At 58.8% G+C, this 19,283-nt stretch overlaps 1 protein-coding gene and 1 long non-coding RNA gene across 2 annotated transcripts; one reads left to right on the top strand and one right to left on the bottom strand.

Annotated features, from left to right (window-relative positions):
* Positions 1-4,502: 4,502 nt before the first annotated feature.
* LOC121015156 (gametogenetin-like) lies at positions 4,503-19,277 on the bottom strand. Its single transcript, XM_040451907.1, has 5 exons — positions 19,095-19,277; positions 11,415-11,514; positions 10,446-10,675; positions 5,132-5,281; positions 4,503-4,823 (listed from the first exon to the last, which is right to left on the bottom strand). The coding sequence occupies exons 3-5, from the start codon at positions 10,537-10,539 to the stop codon at positions 4,540-4,542; spliced, it is 528 nt and encodes a 175-aa protein (XP_040307841.1). The 5' UTR covers positions 10,540-10,675; positions 11,415-11,514; positions 19,095-19,277; the 3' UTR covers positions 4,503-4,539.
* LOC121015158 (uncharacterized) lies at positions 5,519-9,978 on the top strand. Its single transcript, XR_005783665.1, has 3 exons — positions 5,519-5,796; positions 9,629-9,721; positions 9,877-9,978. It is a non-coding gene; the product is annotated as an uncharacterized LOC121015158 (long non-coding RNA).
* Positions 19,278-19,283: the final 6 nt, after the last annotated feature.

The following is a 19,283-nucleotide window of genomic DNA, read 5'->3' as shown; positions in this document are numbered from 1 at the left end:
GAGATCGTGACCTGAGCCGAAGTCGGATGTTTAACCGACTGAGCCACCCAGGCGCCCCTCTTCACATGTTTTAATACGCTTCCCCAACATCTCCACCATAAACCTACAAATGGCAGCACTGTTTTGTATAACCGAGACATCTGAACAACCCAAATGTCTATCAGTGGAGAAATGGCTAAATAAAATTTTATGGAGTGATACTAAGAAGTACCGTGTAGCCATTACACAGAACGAGGCAGAGAAACCTATAGATGCTGACGTGGGAAAAGGTCCAAGCTCTACAGTGACACAGAACAAGTACACTGCGGGTAGTAGGTTTCTTTCTAGGAGTTTAACAACAAAGGCAGTGAACACACACCCCAGAACCTCTGTAGGTACGTGCGTGGAGATGGCCATATTACACACACATATTACAGGCCCGGGCCTGGAAAGGTCTGGACACGCCCGCCGGGCGGCTCACCGCCCCAGCCCCAGGGGGACCTTGGGACAGGGCAACCACTCGCTCAGGAGCAAGGCCTCAGACGCCGCCGCCCGACTTGTCACAGCGGCGGGAAGGACGTACGGAGCGCCGAACACCTGCTCGTCCTAACCGCGCCTGGCTCTCCCGGGGACCTTCGGGGCCGAGCGCCACCGTGTGCGCCGCAGAGATGGCAGAACCCGGGCTCAGAGCGTCCCCACCTCCCCAGCCCCGCCCGGTCCGCGTCTCCGTCGCGTCCCTGGTTCCACTTCGCGGGAGCCGTCGTGTCTGGACCCCCAGGTGGCATCCTTTTGCTGTCAGCAACGCGTGCACTGCGGCACCTGCAGGCAGCCTATAGCCCATACCCGCGGGCGGGACACGTAACCTCCACCAGCCTCAGTTTACCAGTCTGAAACACAGGGACCACGGGGACAGGCACGAGGGGATTTCATGGGGCTTATTAGGAGTGAGCCTCTTTTTTTTTGTTTGTTTTTAAAGTTTCTTTCTTTCTTTTGAGGAATCTCCACCCGCAAGGCGGGGCGCGAACTCACCACCCCACCGGGAGATCAGGACTCCCACGCTCCACCCACCGATCCGGCCGGGCGCCCAGGACCGAGCATTTTTAAGACGTAAAGGACACGTGGTACAAGAACCCTGGGATTCCGGACGGCACCTCTTTGGGTTTGCGTCGTGAGTGGATGAGATCGTGGAGAGGGTGCTGGCGGGGCCCGAAGCGGAGGGCGGCCGTGCGGGGTGCGTACACGACACGACAGGACGCGCGACAAGGGCTCCGCGCAGCCGGGGTCCCCGGGGTCCCGTCCACCTCCGCTCGGGGACGCCGGCCCTCCACGCCCTCCAGTCCCGCACATCGCCCCCACGTTCGCAGGGCGCACCGGGGGCTCCTCCCCGTCTGAGCGCTTCTGCAACCGTCTCCCGACCTCTGCTTGCGGTCTCCGCTCCCCTGCTCTGCACCCCCCCTCCCCTGCCTTCCTCTTTCCTCCCCTCTCCTGCGGACTTCCCTCCCCTGCCCTCCCCTCTCCGCCCCTTCGGACTTCCCTCTCCTGCCCTCCCCTCTCTTCCCGTTCCCTGCCCTCCCCTCCGCTCCCCAGCCCTCCCCTGCGGCCGCCCCTCCACTCCCTGGCCGCCTCCCCTGCTTTCATCTCCCCTGCTCTCTCCTCCCCTCCCCTGTGGTCTCCCCTCCCCCCTCTTCCCCTCCCTCAGGCGTCCCGGAGACCTCCCCACCGAGCTAGCAGAGCGGGCCAGCCCCCGCCTTCCTCCAGGCCCCGTCGCCTCTCCTCCGCACTCCGCGGGCTGCAGCGGCCGTCCCCAGACCACGCCCCTCGGAATCCCGCCGCGCCCTCCCTGACCACGCCCTCCGGCTTCCGGGGCGTCCTCGGGCCACGCCCCTCCCAAGCGCAGCTCCCGAGACCACGCCCCTGGAGAGTCTCGCCGCGCCCTCTCAGACCACGCCCTCCTAGACCACGCCCCCGCGCTCCCGCCGGGTCCCAGGCCACGCCCCTGATCACGCCTCTCCGAGTCCCGGCCGCTGCGCGCCCGCCTAGCGCTCCGCCCTGCAGCGCGCCCCGCGCGAGTCTCCCCCGCGACCGTGGGCCTCGGCCGCCCGGAGCTGGACGCGGGCTCGCTGTCCCCGCAGCCCCTCCGGCCACAGGTTCGGGACCCCGGCCCGCGAGCTGCAGCCGCGGCCCTGAGAATGCCGCGCCTCCTGCCGAGGGCGCCCGGCACGCGGCCCCTCGGAAGACAAAGCTGCTTAGTGCTCGCCGCGTCCCGAGCAGGTGGGAGAGAATGATCTCTTAGGCGGCGGAGGAGCCCCCAGCAGCCGCGTCCCCCGGCGGGGCTGGGGGCAACCCCGGGGCAGCCCCCGCCCCCAGCTTCCCCCTACCCGCCGGCTCCCTTGCGCCGGGTTCGGCTTCGTCATTCCCGGGGCCGCGGCCTCGGGCTCGGCCTCTGCTAGGAGCTGGGACAGAGGATGACCCGGCGGCCCCCAGATCCCCGGTCGGGAGAAGGCTCGTCCTACGGGGACACGCGGGAGGGAAGGGGCTGGGACTGAGCGCTTGGCCAGGGTGTCATTCCCGACCGCCTCGACGGTGAGCAGGGCTTACACGGGTCAGGACCAGAGAGAAACACCCGGCCGCGCTCGGGCTCAGGATCGGATTTCACTTAGGAACCAGGCTTGCGGAGTTGCGGCAAAGAGGTCGGTTAGGAGGTCACCCCAAGGCCTGCGGAGCTGCCCCTGGGGAGGAGGGAATCGCAAGTCCTGGAGAAGCCAAGTCTTGGGGACAGGGAAGGTGGACGGGTATATAGGTGGCCTTCCACAGTCCCACGGTGGAAAGTCCCAAGGGCAAGGGCGCCTTAAAGGCTCAGCTCCCATTGTCTGGGGAGAGGGCGTGGGGAGGCCGGAGGAAGGGACCCCAGCACAAGCATCACCTGCAAGGCAGCCTTGCCCAGAGGTCTTAACAGGACCATTTTGTACATCAGAGACTGCCTCCCCGCCCCCCAACCACACAGAATCAAGCTATTTTTCCAAGGAGAGGGCACATCCAGCCAGAAGGTGCTTCCTCCCTTTGGGGATCTCAGCCCAGGATCTCCCCAGAGCCTCCCTCCCTTCCCCTCTGCAGGGGCGGGGGGGGGCACCAAGGAAGTATTTCCCACTCTGGGGGAGTAAAGAACAATGGCTGAGACCCAGATTTCCGGGGACCCAGGAACCTAATGTTGAAAATGGTTGACAAACCCCTTTCAGGGGGAGATTTGGCCTCGTATTCGGGGTGAACAGAGATGTTCTTGAATATCTTCTCCACCACGAGCCAAGCACCGTGCTAAGCTTTCACGCTGCCCTCACAGCCACCCTCCCGCCCCCCCGGAAATAAGCATTGTCCCCCCTGTTTCAGAGACAGGGACACTGACGCTGCCGGTGGTGAGATGACAGGCCCCAATCACACAGCCGTTAAGGGGCAGAGTCAGAATTGCAAAGCGATCTTGACCGCCTTCAATTTTAGCAGGAGAATGACTCCAGATACGGTACCTAGGAAAGGTGTGAAATGCTCGGTAGGTTTTGTGAGGCCGCTAAGGACGGACACGGACCCACTCTCAGGTCCGGTGAGCGGTGGCTTTCCGGCTGGACCGATGGGGACCGTACCTGGGCGTCTCTGCCCCGGCCCGGGTCCGAACCTCCTGCTTTCCCGCTGCCCCAGCAGGCTCCACTGGGAGCACTGGGCAGGAGGCCAAGGGGACTCCTCCCCCGTGGGCCTCCCGTGTTCCTTCTTGGGCCTCCAGGTCCCGGGCATGCCACCCCCAGTCTGAAGTGTTCATCCCGGTTCGTGGTCTGTCTGGCCTCCTCGTCACAAGGCCGCATCCCCAGAGACATTAGCCCCACGTGGACGGGGCCCCTTTCAGGAGCCCACCCCCCAGCCAAGGCTCAGCGCCCACAGAGCAGCGCCCTCTCGGAGGTCCCTGTGTGAGAAGTTTCCACATTCTCCTGATTCCTGCAGCCCTGGGAGGCTGGCCTTTTCCAGCAGTTGCTGCCTTCATGAAGCCTCACGGTTTTCTCCTTACCTTTCGGTTACTAGCTAACGAGTTTTTCTTACGTGCTTAACACTCCTGTGGTTTTTTTTTTTTTTTTTTTAATTTTTTAATGTTTATTTATTTTTGAGACAGAGAGAGACAGAGCATGAACGAGGGAGGGGCAGAGAGAGAGGGAGACACAGAATCGAAGCAGGCTCCAGGCTCTGAGCTGTCAGCCCAGAGCCCCACGCGGGGCTCGAACTCACGGACCGCGAGATCGTGACCTGAGCCAAAGTCGGACGCTTAACCCACGGAGCGCCCCCCAGGCATCCCAAGACTCTTTTAAAATAAATGTCCGTTGTGACACTTGCGGTGACTTCTGTCTCGGGACCAGGCGTGGGGTGTCCGGGGCTCTCCCGCCCCCTCCTGCCCAGGCCCGAGTTTTGTGGCCGCGGGAGGGACAGCACGACACAGTGGGCTGTGATTCAGAGCCTCCGCTGGACCCCGGAAGCCAGGAACCCTTCCACAGTTGCTTCTGAGTGATGAGTGTGTGGTTAAACCAGTTAATTCCAGGGACATCGATCGGCCCCTTTGCTGCTGCGCTTCGGATGTGAAGCGACTTCCTTGATTGGAAGCAGTGTCGCGTGGAAGGTTAGGACATGAGCGAGGCAGGCCCATGCGTGGTGGTGCCGGGGACCCCTTCCGGGCGGGAAGGGCAGTTCCGTGTCCAGGATCTGGGTAGAATCTGCGGGGGACAAGTCTCTGCCCCTTCCACGAGGGGAAGGGACCGGTGTCATCAGCCTGCTGCTAGGAGGCCGGCCGGGCCCCGCGTGGTCGGTCTCTGCCGCTGGCACAGGGACAGCAGGTGGCCCCGTCGGCACTGGGGAGGGGAGGCCACGCAGAGCCCCACACCTGCCACCACAGCCGCTCGGTTGCCTCGTCCCTGGGACAAGACGCTGACTGATGCCCAGAGGACGAGTTTCCTCACCCGTCAGGAGCCTCTTCGGCAGTGGATGCCCTCCAGGGGGCAGTCGCGTGGGACACAGGTACCCTGACATGCCTTGTGCATTTGGAGAGACCCGTCGGGTCCTTCCCCCAGCCTCCTCGTCACCAGTGCCCACCATATTCCCTCCCTACCCTCCCCCCCCAGCAGACCTGTGCGGATCCACACTGCTGGCCGTCTCTCAGTCCAGACAAATGTGCCTCGGAGCGCTGTCCCCGGGGCAGGATCCCTGTCACCAGCGTCCGCCAGGGCTTCCCCGGACGAGGGCTGGAGGGCTGCCGCTGTCCCCTTGCTGCCCATTCCTGCGGAACCATCCGTAAACTACACCCGAATTCTTTCCCTCTCAGCTGATTACAGGACTTTTCTTATCTTTTCTTTTTTCTTTTCTTTTCTTTTTTTTTCTTTTCTTTTCTTAAGTTTATTTATTTTGAAGGAGAGAAAGAGAGAAACCCAGGCAGGCTCTGCGCCGTCAGCACAGAGCCTGATGTGAGGCTCGAACCCACAAACTGTGAGATCATGACCTGAGCCGAGATCGAGAGTCGGATGCTCAACCGACTGAGCCTCCCCACCGCCCCCCCAAGGCGTCCCCAGGCCTGAGGATTACCGGATCTGCTCTACATCACCCGGTCCAAACAGAAGAGGACCTTGCCCCGCCCCCTGCCCTGGCCGCAGAACCTTCTCGCTTGCTCCGGTCCTCACTCGAAACTCTCGCCTCCTGTATTTCTTTACAACGACCCCCAATTTTTTTACCTGCACGATCCCAACCTCACGCTTAGCAGTGGTGTCTGGGATGGACTGATTGTATTTCTCCTTGTGTGTAAAACAAATACTTGATTGAAAATAAGAAGTTTCCATCTGAACGCTCCCTGAAATACCCAGGGCCCTGCAGTCCCCCCTGGGGACACGCTCGCAGGGGCGAGGCGGGGCAGGACGGGCACAGCTGTTTGACCGCACTTTTCAGTTCTTGTTTCTTGGAAGCAGCTGAAATCTGACTCTGAGCCCTTGGCCACCAAGGTGGGCAGAAATTTGATTTCGGCTGTGATGGCAGATGGGCCACCCTAGGTTCTTCTAGAACTAATGCCAGTCCCACATCGGGGGGGGGGGGCCTAGTTACCATCCCCCTGAACCTGGATGGACCCACGGCTCCCCTATAGTCAGCGGAAAGCCGCGGAAGTGACTCTGTGCCACGGACTGTGACGCAAGGTGCACCTTGTGAGAGCCCGAGGCACCGGGTAGGCAATCTGACGCCCCTGAAGTGACCCGGCCCCAGGAGAGCCCTCTTCTGGGACCAGGCGTAAGCGACAGTCTTACGGGACCCAGGTCACCCCCAGCCTGGAGCCCCAGCCATCTCGGGGTAAAAACAAGCGGCCTCCCTGTGGGTTTGTTCTAAAAAAAATCTTTTTTAATTTAATGTTTATTTTTGAGAGAGACAGAGACAGAGCGTGAGCAGGGGAGGGACAGAGAAGGAGACAAAGAATCCGAAGCAGGCTCCAGGCTCTGAGCCATCAGCACGGAGCCGGCCGTGGGGCTCGAACTCAAACCGTGGGTTTGTTTTTTTCTTTTTGAAAACTCCCGCCCCGCAGGAACCGTCTGCCTTCAAGACAAATGGTTGTTTTGTGCCACCAAGTCTGGGGGGTTTCTTACACGGCAGTAGGTGTGGGAGACCCTTCCCGGTGGCCTTCTTTAGGTGACCGTGGGGTCACTCCCTCAGGACCCATTGTCCCCTCGCCCCCAGCGGAAAGCTGCCTTGTGTCCAGGCTCTGGAGGTGGACATCGAGGCTCGGGGCCAACGTTGCCCACACAGTCCCCACGTCGGCACAGTCTCGGGCCCGGGGCAGGGGCCTGTGTGACTCATTTGGAGCCGATGACAGTGGAGAGGATATGTGATGGGAACTTTTGCATTTCAGGTTTTATTTTTAAGTAATCTCCACGCGCAGTGTGGGGCTCGAACTCACAACCCGGAGACCAAGAGTCGCACGCTCCACCCACCCGGCCAGCCAGGCGCCCCCGATGGGACCTTCTGAGAAAACAATGAGGATTTCTCCCTCTTTGGAGACAGATTCCACAGGTGCCCCCACACACGTACGCAGCCCCCCACCCCACGGCCAAAGAAGAGGCGCTGACGACTTCGCCGTGACCGTGAGAGGGAGCCAGCTTTCAGAGGAAAGTTAAGAGTGTCGAAACCAGATTCGAGGCAGAAAACAGCAACAAACCAGGCCCCAAAAGGGAGAGCTGTGCCCCTAAATCAAACCCAGCCTGAAGCTGTCTCTAAGTGACCGCAGGTGCTGAAGCCGGGGGCACGTTGTCGTCTCTCAACCAAGGAAACGGGGCACGAGGAGGCATTTAAACTAAACACGTCCCATAAGAATCCCAGGACTTGGGGTGCCCGGGGTGGGGGGCTCAGTCGGTTGAGCATCTGACTCTTGGTTTCAGCTCAGGTCACGATCTCACGGTTCTGTAGGTTCGAGCCCCACGTCAGGCTCCACACTGACAGTGCAGAGCCTGCTTAGGATTCTCTCTCTGCCCCTCCCCTGCCCGTGCTCTCTCTCTCTCAAAATGAATAAACGTTAAAAAAATAAATAAAATGGGGGCGCCTGGGTGGCGCAGTCGGTTAAGCGTCCGACTTCAGCCAGGTCACGATCTCGCGGTCCGTGAGTTCGAGCCCCGCGTTGGGCTCTGGGCTGATGGCTCGGAGCCTGGAGCCTGCTTCCGATTCTGTGTCTCCCTCTCTCTCTGCCCCTCCCCCGTTCATGCTCTGTCTCTCTCGTCGCAAAAATAAATAAATGTTGAAAAAAAAATTTTTTTAAATAAATAAATAAATAAATAAATAAAATGTTAGGGTAAAAACATTCTTTCTCCATCAGGATGCCCTTGCGTACAGAAGTGAGCCCCGCTCCGCGCGAGGGACGTCGGCATGGGAAACAAGCTAACAGAAGCGCGAAGAATGAGAGAGGGGCAGAGAGAAGTAGCCAGGGCCTTGGTGACGTCAGAAACCTCTGGAAGCCCTCTCCACCTCTGCACTGCTCAGTTATTAAGTTAATACACTGCCACGATGTTTTTTTTATCTAATTATTTTTTCGTTGTTTTCAACGGGTTTTCTTATTCATTTTTACGTAAGCTCTGCACCCAACATGGGGCTCGAACTCATGACCCCGAAATCAGGAGTCTCATGCCCTACCCGCTGAGCCAGCCAGGTACCCCAATAGGCTTTGTTTTCATTTCTCTATCATCTATCTATCATCTATCAATCACCTATCTATCTGTCTAAAGTTGGTCTCACTGCTCAGCACAAAGCCCAGCGCAGGGCTTGAACTCAGGACCCTGAGATCAAGACCTGAACTGAGACGCTTAACCGTCTTACCCACCCAGGCACCCCTAGGCTTTACATTTTTGAGTAGTTTTAGGCTCCCGGCAAAATTAAGCAAAATGTACGAAGGGTTTCCCTACAGCCCTGCCCCACACAGGCACGGCCTCGGTCGTTTGCTGTATAGTTCAGCCCACTGTGAAACCCCCCCCCCCCACCAGAGTGGGTCATTTGCTACAGTCAGTGACCCTGTGCTGACACATCGCAATCGCCCGAAGGCCGCAGTTTAGGGTTCATGCTTGGGCTGTACATGCTATGAGTCCACCATCATTATTGTTTTTTTTAATATTTATGTATTTTGAGAGGGGGGAGGGGCAGAGAGAGAGGGAGAGACAGGCTCCCAAGCAGAGATCAGCACAGAGCCCGACGCGGGGCTCGAACTTGGAACTCCCGAACTCCGAGATTATGACCTGAGCCAAAGTCAGACACTTAACCGACTGAGCCACCCAGGCGCCCCTTGATAAATTCTTATTTATTGAAAGACCTCCAGTCGAGAAATAGAGAAGTAATTATTGGGTAGGAATACACGGCACATGATTATGAGGACGTTCCACCAGATCCTATTCCCAAATTATAGTCTCTCTGCTAAATTCCAGAGCATTTATACTAGGAAGCATTGATTTTTTTTTTTTTTTTTTAATGTCATCAGATGCGTCTTTTTTGCAAATATTTTCTCCCCATCTGGGGTTTCTCTTCTCGTTCACTTGATAGCATCTCTGTCCCAGAGCAGAAGGTTTTAATTTTAAAGAAGTCTGGCTTCTCGATTATTTCTTTCATGGGTCACGTCTTGGATGCTGCAGCTAAAAAGTCATCACCAGGGGCGCCCGGCTGGCTGGTCAGTTAAGCGTCAGACTTCGGCTCAGGTCATGATCCCACAGTTGGTGGGTTCGAGCTTCATGTCGGGCTCTGTGCCGACAGCTCGGAGGCCGGAGCCTGCTTCGGATTCTGTGTCCCTCTCTCTCTCGGCCCCTCCCCGACTCACACTCTGTCTCTCGCTCTCAAAAATAAATAAATAAATAAATAAACATTAAAAACATTTAAAAATAATAAAAAATAAAATAAAAAGTCGTCCCCAGACCCCAGGTCAGCTAGACATGCTCCTAAGGGTAACTTCTGGGAATTTTAGTTCCACATTGTACATTTGGGCCTGGGATCCCGTGAGGGTTCGCTTTGGTGAAGGCTGGAAGGTCTGTGTCTCGCGTCCCCTTTTTTGCATGCGGATGTCCGGCTGTTCTAGCATCACTTGTTGGAAAGCACAATTGCATTTCGGTTTTTGAATCTGCAGACAGCCGTCCCCCGCCCCTTATCCTTGGGGCACACCTGCCAAGACCCCCAGGGGACGCCTGAGACCAGCTGGTTCTGAGCCCCACCCAGACTGGTACACACACACCTCCGAGGAGGTTTAATTTCTAAACTAAGCACAGCGAGGGGTGAACAACAGTAACTAATGATCAAACAGAATGATTATTACAATGTATTGTAGTAACAGGTATGTGCAGATGGTTTCTCTTTCTCTCTCTCTTTTGCTTTCAGAATATCTTAATTGTCCTGTGCTCCCCCCCCTCCCCCAAATCTTGTGACGATGTGAGACGATGAGATGCCCCCGTGGTGAGGTGACGTGCGTACCTGACGGAGCACTGGGCTACCGTTGACCTTCTGAGGCTGAGTCAGAAGAAGGACCATCTGATCCTGACTGTGGTTGACCACGCGTCGCCGGGCTTCGGGGACTTCCGGAAGTTTCCGTGAGCATTTCTGTACAGGTTTTGCGTGAATATAAATTTTCATTTCTCTAGGGTAACTACGCACGAACGGGTCCCTTTATCTTTTAGGTCAGTTTAATTATTTGGGGTTTTTTTTCTTTATTTTTTTAAGGTTCTATTTTGGGGGCGCCTGCGTGGCTCAGTCGGTTAAGCTTCTGACTCTTGATTTCTGCTCGGGTCCCGATCTCATGGTTTGTGCGATCGAGCACCGCATCCGGCCCTGCGCTGGTGGCGTGGAGCCTGCTTGGGATTCTCTCTCTCCCTCTCTCTACCCCTCTACCACTCACGCTGTCTCTGTCTCTCTCAAAATAAATAAAATTTAAAAACTTGAAGTTTACATACTTATTCTCCAGGGAAGGACGCTTGCTCGTGGGGCCCAGGCCCCAGGCGGGGAGAAATCCCAGCAGCCCCGTGGCAGGTTCACGTGCAGGTGCATGGCCACAGGTGCAGCTGAGGTCCCAGCCAACAAGCAGCGTGTGATCGAGCCGTCCTCTCGGTGATTCCGCCCCCAGCCTTTGAGTCCAGGCCCAAGCCGATGCCACAGAGGAGAGACCAGCTGTCCCCGGCAAACCCTGCCCAAATAGCAGATTTGTGAGCAAAATAACTTGACGCGAAGTCCTGGGGCGTTCATTCTGCAGGAACAGGCAACCACAGCAGGACCCCTCTTCTGTCCCCGGCTCTCTCCTGCAGGCCTCTCTCCTGTGCCCCCCCCCCCGCCCCCCACCGGGGCACCCAGCTAAGGCCAGAAAGGACAAGGTGGTAACTTACTACCTTGCCAGGTGTGTCCCCAATACCCTCTCCCCTCCTCTATAGTCCCGTGGCCCAGTTCAGGTTAGCCCGTGCCGCGGGACCACATTGGGCCGCGTCCCTGGGAGCGAGCTACATCTGCCTGCTTCCATCCCAGACGACGGGGTGTGAGCGGATGTAACGCGTCTGCAGACGTCAGGCCTGGGGCACGTGCCCGCACGCCGGCTGGGACACAGATGGGCTGACCTCCCCTCCAGGGGGTGGAGGGACCACCGCACCCAGGAGACCGCGGTCCCTGAAGGAGGACAGCAGCGGACCCGTCCTGAGCCGCTCTGCTCTCCCCGCGTCGGTGCCTGGGACGGAGAGAAACCACGATCTTGCCCGAGTCGCTGCCTCGGGGTTTCTCAGTTACCCCGGCTTAGCCTCCACCCAAGTAATACCGGAAGTGAGTGTCTCGAGCCCGGTGAGCTGACCGCCGCTGAGACGCAGGGCACAGGAGAGCCCGTCTGCTTCCTTAACATGGGACAGGAAACACACAGGCAGGAAACATAGCTGGACACTCACCTGCTGTGAGGAGCCCCGCGTAGCAGGTGCCACCGAGGGGGCCGCGGGAAATCGGAAGGCGGAGAGAGAGAGCCTTCAGAAGGAGCCGTGAGCAAGGGTCCTGCGGAGACAGAGGCCGAAACCGAAGGCCAGAACCGGGGAGACGGAAGTGGGGGCCAAGGGCAGTCCAGATAAAGGAAGGAGAGGCACAGGGCTGACGCGGGAGGGCGCCCGATCCTTCGGGGGAGGCGCGGAGGCCACGGTACGCGGTTCAAAGGGCTCGGTAAACACCGAGGAGCCGGTGCCGTGGGGCTTAAACCCAACGTGGCCAATCCTCAACGATTCTTTCCTGTTTCTATTCGGGAACTGTCTGCAAACAAATCTCTACTTGATGAGCAGCTTAAGCGTAATTGCACCTCGTGTGTTACGTGCATATTTCACTGCTTTATTAAATCCTTCAAACAACATAGTTCTGGGAGGTGTAATTAACCTCTTGAGAACATTACCTCTCAACACAATAAATGAACCATACGCTTCGGTTAGTCTTTCGAAAGACCCCTCAGTCTGTGCGGTCTGCAGTGGCACTGAGTGGGGCCGTGTGGAGGACCCCATTCCCCACGCCTGAGTGACTGGGCCAGAGAGGGACACATGGCCCAGGCAGGGCCAATCAGAGTCCTCCCCTACGATCCACCCACAAAGGCAGGGAGGGAAGTTTGCAGGGGACCTAATCGCAGGACTCTAAAGAGGGGCTGCCCTACGGGGGAAGAGAGCCTGTTGTCAAAGCCGAGCAGAGATGACAGATGGACAGAGACCCAACGGTGCCGAGTCCCCGGAGCCCCTCCCCCACCTGTCCCCAGGCTCCTGCCCGACTCTCGGGCTAGTGCATTCCTCCCCAAGTTGCATTTCTGTCACTTGCCACCAAGAATCCTGGCTCAGCGTGACCCTTAGTGCGACATCTCAACAAACTTCCAAACCCTTGACTGCAAAACATACTAACATGTCACGAGCCACGTCCCCCAGGGGGACAAGCTGCCAAATAGCTATGACAAGGCCCTGACCGTAAGATGCATCCCGGTTTCAGAAACAGAAGAATAAGGGGGGAAAAGGGACTCCCTAGAACGGATAAAATATGGCAGCCGTGTGCCCGTGGATGCGTCACCGAGTCTCTGTCATCGTCAGTGTCCTCATCCACAAAGCAAGGACGATCATACCCACGACACAGGATCGGGAGGGTTAGAAATACAACACAGTGGAACTGTCTACACACAGACGTTCTTAGCAGCGTTACTCAAGAGTCAAAAACTGGAAACGCCGTCAACTGGTTGGAGGGGTAGGCGGAGCGGGGGCCCCCAGCGAGAAGCAGGAACGACACCATGCTGTGCCACGATGTGCCTTGGAAACATTCTGCACCGGAAAGAAGCCAGACGTGAGAGACAGCACATCGTAGAATTGATTTATGTGAAATGTCCGGAAAAGACAAATCTATAGAGACAGAAAATAGATGAGTGCTTGTCTGGGGCAGGAAGAAAGCAGGAGCGACAGAGAAGGGGCGTGAGGGATCTTATCTGCGCCGCAGACGCGTTCTACAAACCCACCCACCGTGACGGGGGCGCGGCCGGGCGATCTACTAAAAATTGGTTGGGGTGTATCCTCGAAATGAGTGAATCAGACAACATGGAAAACACGACTCGGTAAAGTGATTACTATTATTAGTTTTATTTTGAGAGAGAGAGGCTGAGCAGGGGAGGGACAGAGACAAAAGGAGACAGAGAGAATCCCAAGCAGGCTCCGCATCGATAGCCCAGAGCCCGATGCGAGGCTCGAACCCACAAACCGTGAGATCACGACCTGAAGTCAGGAGTCGGCCGTGCAACCGACTGACCCACCCAGGTGCCCCGATAAAGTTATTATTAAAGAACTAGATGTCGGGGTGCCGGGGGGGAGGGGGCTCAGTCAGTGAAGTGTCCGGCTCTTGGTTTTGGCCCAGGGCACGATCTCACGGTTCTCGAGTTCTAGCCCCACATAGAGCTCTGCACTAATGGCGTAGAACCTGCTTGGGATCCTGTCTCTCCCTCTCTCCGCCCCTCCCCTGCTCAGTCTCTCGCTCTCTCTGTCTCCCTCTCAAAATAAATAAAAGAGGGGCGCCTGGGTGGCTCAGTCGGTTAAGCGCCCGGCTTCGGCTCAGGTCACGATCTCGCGGTCCGCGAGTTCGAGCCCCGCGTCGGGCTCTGGGCTGATGGCTCGGAGCCTGGAGCCTGTTTCCGATTCTGTGTCTCCCTCTCTCTCTGCCCCTCCCCCATTCATGCTGTGTCTCTCTCTGTCTCAAAAATAAAAAATAAACGTTAAAAAAAAAAAAGGAAAAAAAATAAATAAAAGATTAAAAAAAAAAGATGTCAAGTGTCTAGAACAGACACGGTGGGTGCTCAAGAAACGGCGACCATCCTCTGACCCTGGGGTCCAGGTTCCTGACTCCACAAGGCCGCGCCTTCCTGGGCAGCTGGGTGGGAGGTGCGATGTCCTTTGACGTGCTGCAGGGGCTCCCTGGGGGGCACCCAGAGGAAGCACTGCTTCTCGAAACTGCTGTGGTCAGAGACCGCAGCAAGGCCCCGTCTCCAGAGAGCCGACTGGGGAAACTCCCTCCACCCTCCGCCACCCCCACACACAGACTGAGAGGCTGGTGACCTACGGTGTCTCAGATCCGCCCTGGACTCAGTAAAACTCACAGGAACACCAAGACACGAGGCTCATTTCACGTCCTGGAAAACGAGTCGCGTCCCCGAGACTCTGCAACCCAGGTGAACCTTAGGCTTGTGCGCCTCCTGAGGGCGGGGCAGCAAGGACGAGCCTCGGGACCTGTCCGCCCGTCGGTTTAGTGACCCTCAGCGTGTCCAGATGCTCGGACACCGCCAGGAACTTGTGACACCGTCCCAGAGAGACTCTTCTCGGAAGGCCGTCCAGCACAAGGCGGGACTCGGCTCCAGGAGAGGCCCTGGCCTCCCTTCCCTCCCCCTGCCCGGCCGCTGGACAGAAATGCGGGCTTCGGGATCAGGGAGCCCGCCAGGAACCACGGCGCGCTCTCTCTGCTGCAGACACCCAGCACGGGTCACCTTGTGGTGGACGACATTCTGGGACGCTGTGAGTGGCCACACCGCGCTGGCGGCTTCCTTCCCAGGGCTCCTTCCCGGCACCTGCTGGGGCCGATGGGGAACTGAGAGGCAAGGGTCAGAGCACCAGCAGCCATCTTGTGTCACGAGGCAGCCTCAAGAATGGTGAAGAATTAAATGAGAATTAAATGGTGAAGCCCGGGTTCCTGTAACCGTGGGGCTGCCGTCCCAGCCTGGAGTCCCTGCCTCCCGATAACTCCGTTCAAGTTGACGTCGTGTCGCACGAGCCGCGTCTTCCTGAAACACAGCCTGCCCGTCAGATAAACTTTTCATTCACTGACTTCCACATGCAGGACGATCCTGGGTGCTAATCAACGGTCCCCTAAAACGTTCTGTGCGAATCATCTCTCCGCAGATTCAGTCGCTGTTCCCCGTGGACTCACTTTATGAGTCTCAGGGAGGCCTTTGGGAGTCGGTATTCCATCGGCAGTGATGCCCTGCCCGTGTTGGCACAAGGCTTACAAATGCGTCACTGGCCGCTCGGGTGGGCAATGACTAAACAGCACTGGAGAGTCCTGCAGCGTCACTCGAAAGAGAAGAATCTTTCTGCCAGATGGGTGTAATTCCCACCCCTAACGTGTGTGCGACCTTGCAGTCAATAGAGCGGCCCACGGCTGAGGGGAGGTGACCCCGGGTCCACCCTGGAGGGTGGGGCCGGCGTTTTGGGTAGATGTGGCCTCAGAGGCAGGCCCCCGGCCCAGGCCAGGGGACATAGGAGGAGCGGGCTCACCCGAAGGCCCTCCCGGTCCTCCGGTAACTGCCCACCCTTGAAGCGGGTGCGTTGCAAGCCGGGAGGGTAGAGGCACAGCCCCTGAGCAGGTGCATCCGGGGCCCCTGAGCTGGCTGAAAGGAGCCCCTGGGGAGAAATTCCCAGAGAGCGCATCCTCCCTAGGACATTCACGGCCTCGGGTGTTATTAACAAGCATTTTAAAGGGGTCCAAGGTCAGATCCATTTAGGAAAAGTGCCCACACGGATCTCTCCAAGCCTTGCCCTCGCCCCAGTCCCACTGTTCCAGGACCCTGGGGGTGGGAGAGCGCAGGGCACCCTCAGGGGGCCTCTGCCCACCACGCAGGCCGGTGCTAGGTTAAGGTGCCGCTTCTTCCCAAGTCCCAGCTTCCTTTCGTTACCGACCACCGGGCACCGGGCACCGCGCTGGGCTCTGCTCAGCGCCCCGGGACCCAGGGTCGTAGGACGGCGGGTGGCCAGTGAGGCGCGAGGCAGGGGCTCCAGGCTCGGCCAGGGCGGCGCCCGTTGGGGTGCACAGATCCTCACGTGGAGGACTGCCAGCGGCACCCCTCCCCAGCACGCTCCCCGAAGGCGGATGGGAAGGACCAAGTTCCTTGTGTCCAGTGGGGCGCCAGGCCCCGCCCACAGCCCGAGAAGAGGAAGTAACTCTGGGGGCGGGGCCAGCTCTGCCCGAACGGGGGAGGGGAGAAGGGAGGAAGGGAGAGGGAGGAGGGGAAGGGAGGGGAGGGGGAAGGGCAGGAAGGAGGAGGAAAGGAGGGGGAGGGGAGGAGGAAGGGGGAGAGAGGGGAGAGGAGAAAGGGGGAGGGAGGGGCGCCCTGGGGTGCACAGGAAGCAAAGGAGAAATGCCACTTCCTTCTCCCCTGGCTACTTCCCTGTTTGGTAGTCAAAGAGATGAGCTCTCCTCGCCCAGCTCAGTCCCTGGAGACCGCTCTTGAGCTGAGTTGTGAGTTCGAGCCCCACACTGGATGTAGAGATGACTCAAATCTCAGAGGAGAAACAAAGGCGGGCAGGATTGGGAGGGGGGGCACACCCACCTAGGGGCAAATCAGGTGGCTTCCGGCAGCACTGGAACAGCACTACCCAGCGGCCGGGCCACCCATCCGGACACCCGCCCGGCCGCCGCCAGGCCCCAGCTCGCTGCCTTGCCCTAGGTCCTGTGGACGCTTCACGCCCCACAGAAGGCCTGTGCTCTCTGTCCCTCAAGGGGACACGTCCTTGTCTCTGCCCCTCAAGGCCGTGACTCCAGCCGCTGTCCCCTCTCCACCGGTCACCTCGGGCGGCAGGGACAGTGCCATTTCTCCCACTTCTCGGGCCACAGGAGCGCTTTCCAGCTCCCCTCCCTCCCAGCTGCCCGCTCCTCTGCTCCTCTCCCGTTACTGCGAAACTCTGCGTTACTGCGAAACTCTGCGGTGCGCCTCCCCCTTCCTCCTGGACCCACCCTGGGCTCCCCTCCTTGCCCCAACAGCAAGGCTCCTGCCACCTCAGCAGTGACCTCGTGGCCGCTGGACCACGTGCTCAGTCCTCATCGTCGACCTCGCGACAAGGGACAGGATGCCCACTCCGTCCTCCTGGCGACACCCTCTCAGGGGGTTGTGGGACACCACACCTGCCCGCCTTCCCACCGGGCTCCCCGCTCCTGCAGGCTTTCCCTCCCTCTGACTGGCTGTGTTATGGGGGGCCCGTGGCTCAGTCAGTCCGTGGACCCCTTCTCTCTCCAAGTCCCTCCCTAGATGGACACTGTCCAACGCAAGCCTAATATGAACCGCGTGTGTCCTTTAGCATTTTCTAGGGGCGCCTGGGTGGTCGGTTAAGCGTCTGACTCCCGACTTCAGCTCATGTCATGATGGCGGGTCACGGGATGGAGCCCCGAGCAGGGCTCCGAGAAGCCTGCTTAAGATTCTCTCTCTCCCTCTCTTCTTCCCCACCTGTGCCCCCTCTCTCTCTCTCTCTCTCTCAAAATAGAATATAAAATAAAATCAATTTTCTAGGAACCAGGTTGGAAACGTAAAAAGGAAACAGCAAGGGGCACCTGGGTGGCTCAGTCGGTTAAGCATCCGACTTCGGCTCAGGTCACGATCTCGCGGTCCGTGAGGTCGAGCCCCGCGTCGGGCTCTGGGCTGATGGCTCAGAGCCTGGAGCCTGGAGCCTGTTTCCGATTCTGTGCCTCCCTCTCTCTCTGCCCCTCCCCCGTTCATGCTCTCTCTCTGTCCCCAAGATAAATAAACGTTGAAAAAAAAATTAAAAAAAAAAAAGGAAACAGCGAGATTGATTTTAAGACTACATTAACCCTAGGGGCACCTGGTATCCGATGTAAAAATTATTGAGATACTTTACTTTCTTGTACTAAACCTCCGAAATCCAGTTTGCATTGAACACCTGCAGCGTCTCTCAATGTGGACACTAAATTTTCACTGGACTTTTTAAGTTTATTTTTCGTAATCCCGACACCAAGACGGGGGCTCAAACTCACCACCCCGAGGTCAGGAGTCCCGTGCTCTTGCAAGTGAGCCAGCCAGGCGCCCCTCACTGGAAACTCTTTTTTTTTTTTTTTTTTAATGTATATTTATTTTTGAGAGGCAGAGAACGCGTGCGGGAGGCGCCCAGAGAGGGAGACACGGAATCCAGGCTCCAGGCTCCGAGCTGTCAGCACAGAGCCCGACGCGGGGCTCGAACCCCCTGAACCGTGAGACGGTGACCTGAGCCGAAGTCGGAGGCCTAACCGACTGGGCCCCCAGGCGTCCCTCCACTAACTTCAAGTGCTCAGTAGCCACAGGAGGCTGGTGGTTCCCGCAGGTCACAGCGCGGAGCTAGATAATCCCAGCAAACTGTGGCTGTCAACGCCAGGAGGGCTGGCGGCCCGCGCATCTCCGCACCGCAGACCCGTCGGACCGGTGTCTGCTCAACCCTGCGCCTGGATGTCTAACGGGTGCCTCGGCCCGGCCTCTTCAAACCGGGCTCCCACAACTAGCAAGGCGCTTTCCCCGACCCAGTTAATGACAACGACTCTCTTCCGGTTGCTGAGGCCCAAACCGTAGTGCTCCTGGACTCCCTTCCCTCACTCCTACCTCCTATCTGGCGCGGCCAGAAGCCCTTCGAGAGACTTCCAGAATCCCACCGACCACTTCTCCTGTCCCCGTCACCCTCCTTGGCCACGCCTGGTCGGCTCTCCTGGGATTGGGATTTGTTCTGAGGACCTTCCGTCTGGGCCGGCAGCTCCGGGCGCGGCTCCTGCCGACCGTTCCCCACTCAGAACGCTGCCTGGAAAAGAAGTCACACTTGTGCCCCGCTCCGCTCACAAGCCTGCAGGGCTCCCAACTCCCCCAGCAGAGAGTCAGCGGTGGCCCACAAGGCCATCCAGCGCGTGACCCTGCCCTGGTGCCCCTCCACCCCCAGCTCCTGCTGCTCCCGCCACACTGCCCCCCCCACCTCTCCCCCCCGCGGTTCTGGAGCGCGACGGGCCACCACGTGTCTCTCTCTGCATGACTGCCTCCTTCAGGCCTGTCCTCAAACTCCACCGTCGCCTTCCCAGTCACCTACCTGAAAGCCACCTCTCTCCTGTGAGCACATTTCCTATCCCCCCCTTCCCTGCTGCTTTTCCCCTAGCCCTCGTCGCCAACATGTGGCGCATTCCACTGAGGCTAGTCTGTCTCTGCCATCACAACCTCCGCTCGATCCCCAGTGCCCGCAACGGTGCCCTGGAACCTCTGAGGCCCCGCATACACCTTTTGAACGAACGGATGGAGTCGCAGGCGGGGAGAGCCCTGGCGCAAACCCGGGGGCGGCTGCTACCTTCCGAGGCCTGGAGGCGGGGAGGCCTCGCGCGCCGGAACTGCCCTCTGCGGGAGGGCGGCGGGGCTGCGGGCGAAGGGGCTGCGGGGAAGGCGGGGGCGGCGACCGCCTCCGGGCCCAGGGGGTCCGGGCGGATCCGGAAACTCGGAAGCAGCAGAGCGCGGCTTTCAACGCCAGGTGGGGGGGGGG

The sequence above is a fragment of the Herpailurus yagouaroundi genome, unplaced genomic scaffold, assembly GCF_014898765.1.
Source record: "Herpailurus yagouaroundi ecotype Mexico unplaced genomic scaffold, PumYag 205, whole genome shotgun sequence".
NCBI lineage: Eukaryota > Metazoa > Chordata > Mammalia > Carnivora > Felidae > Herpailurus > Herpailurus yagouaroundi.
Note: the sequence above shows the minus strand (reverse complement) of the source record. Positions and strands in the feature narration are given on the sequence as shown.

Coding starts and splice junctions, on each gene's coding strand:
- LOC121015156 (XM_040451907.1), bottom strand. CDS start 10,539: ATGCACCTGCACGTGAACCTGCCACGGGGCTGCTGGGATTTCTCCCCG. Junction 5,282..10,445: donor CGTCCTTCCCTGGAGAATAA/GTATGTAAACTT, acceptor ATGGTTCCGCAG/GAATGGGCAGCAAGGGGACA. Junction 4,824..5,131: donor AGCAGTGTGGATCCGCACAG/GTCTGCTGGGGG, acceptor TCCCTGTGCCAG/CGGCAGAGACCGACCACGCG.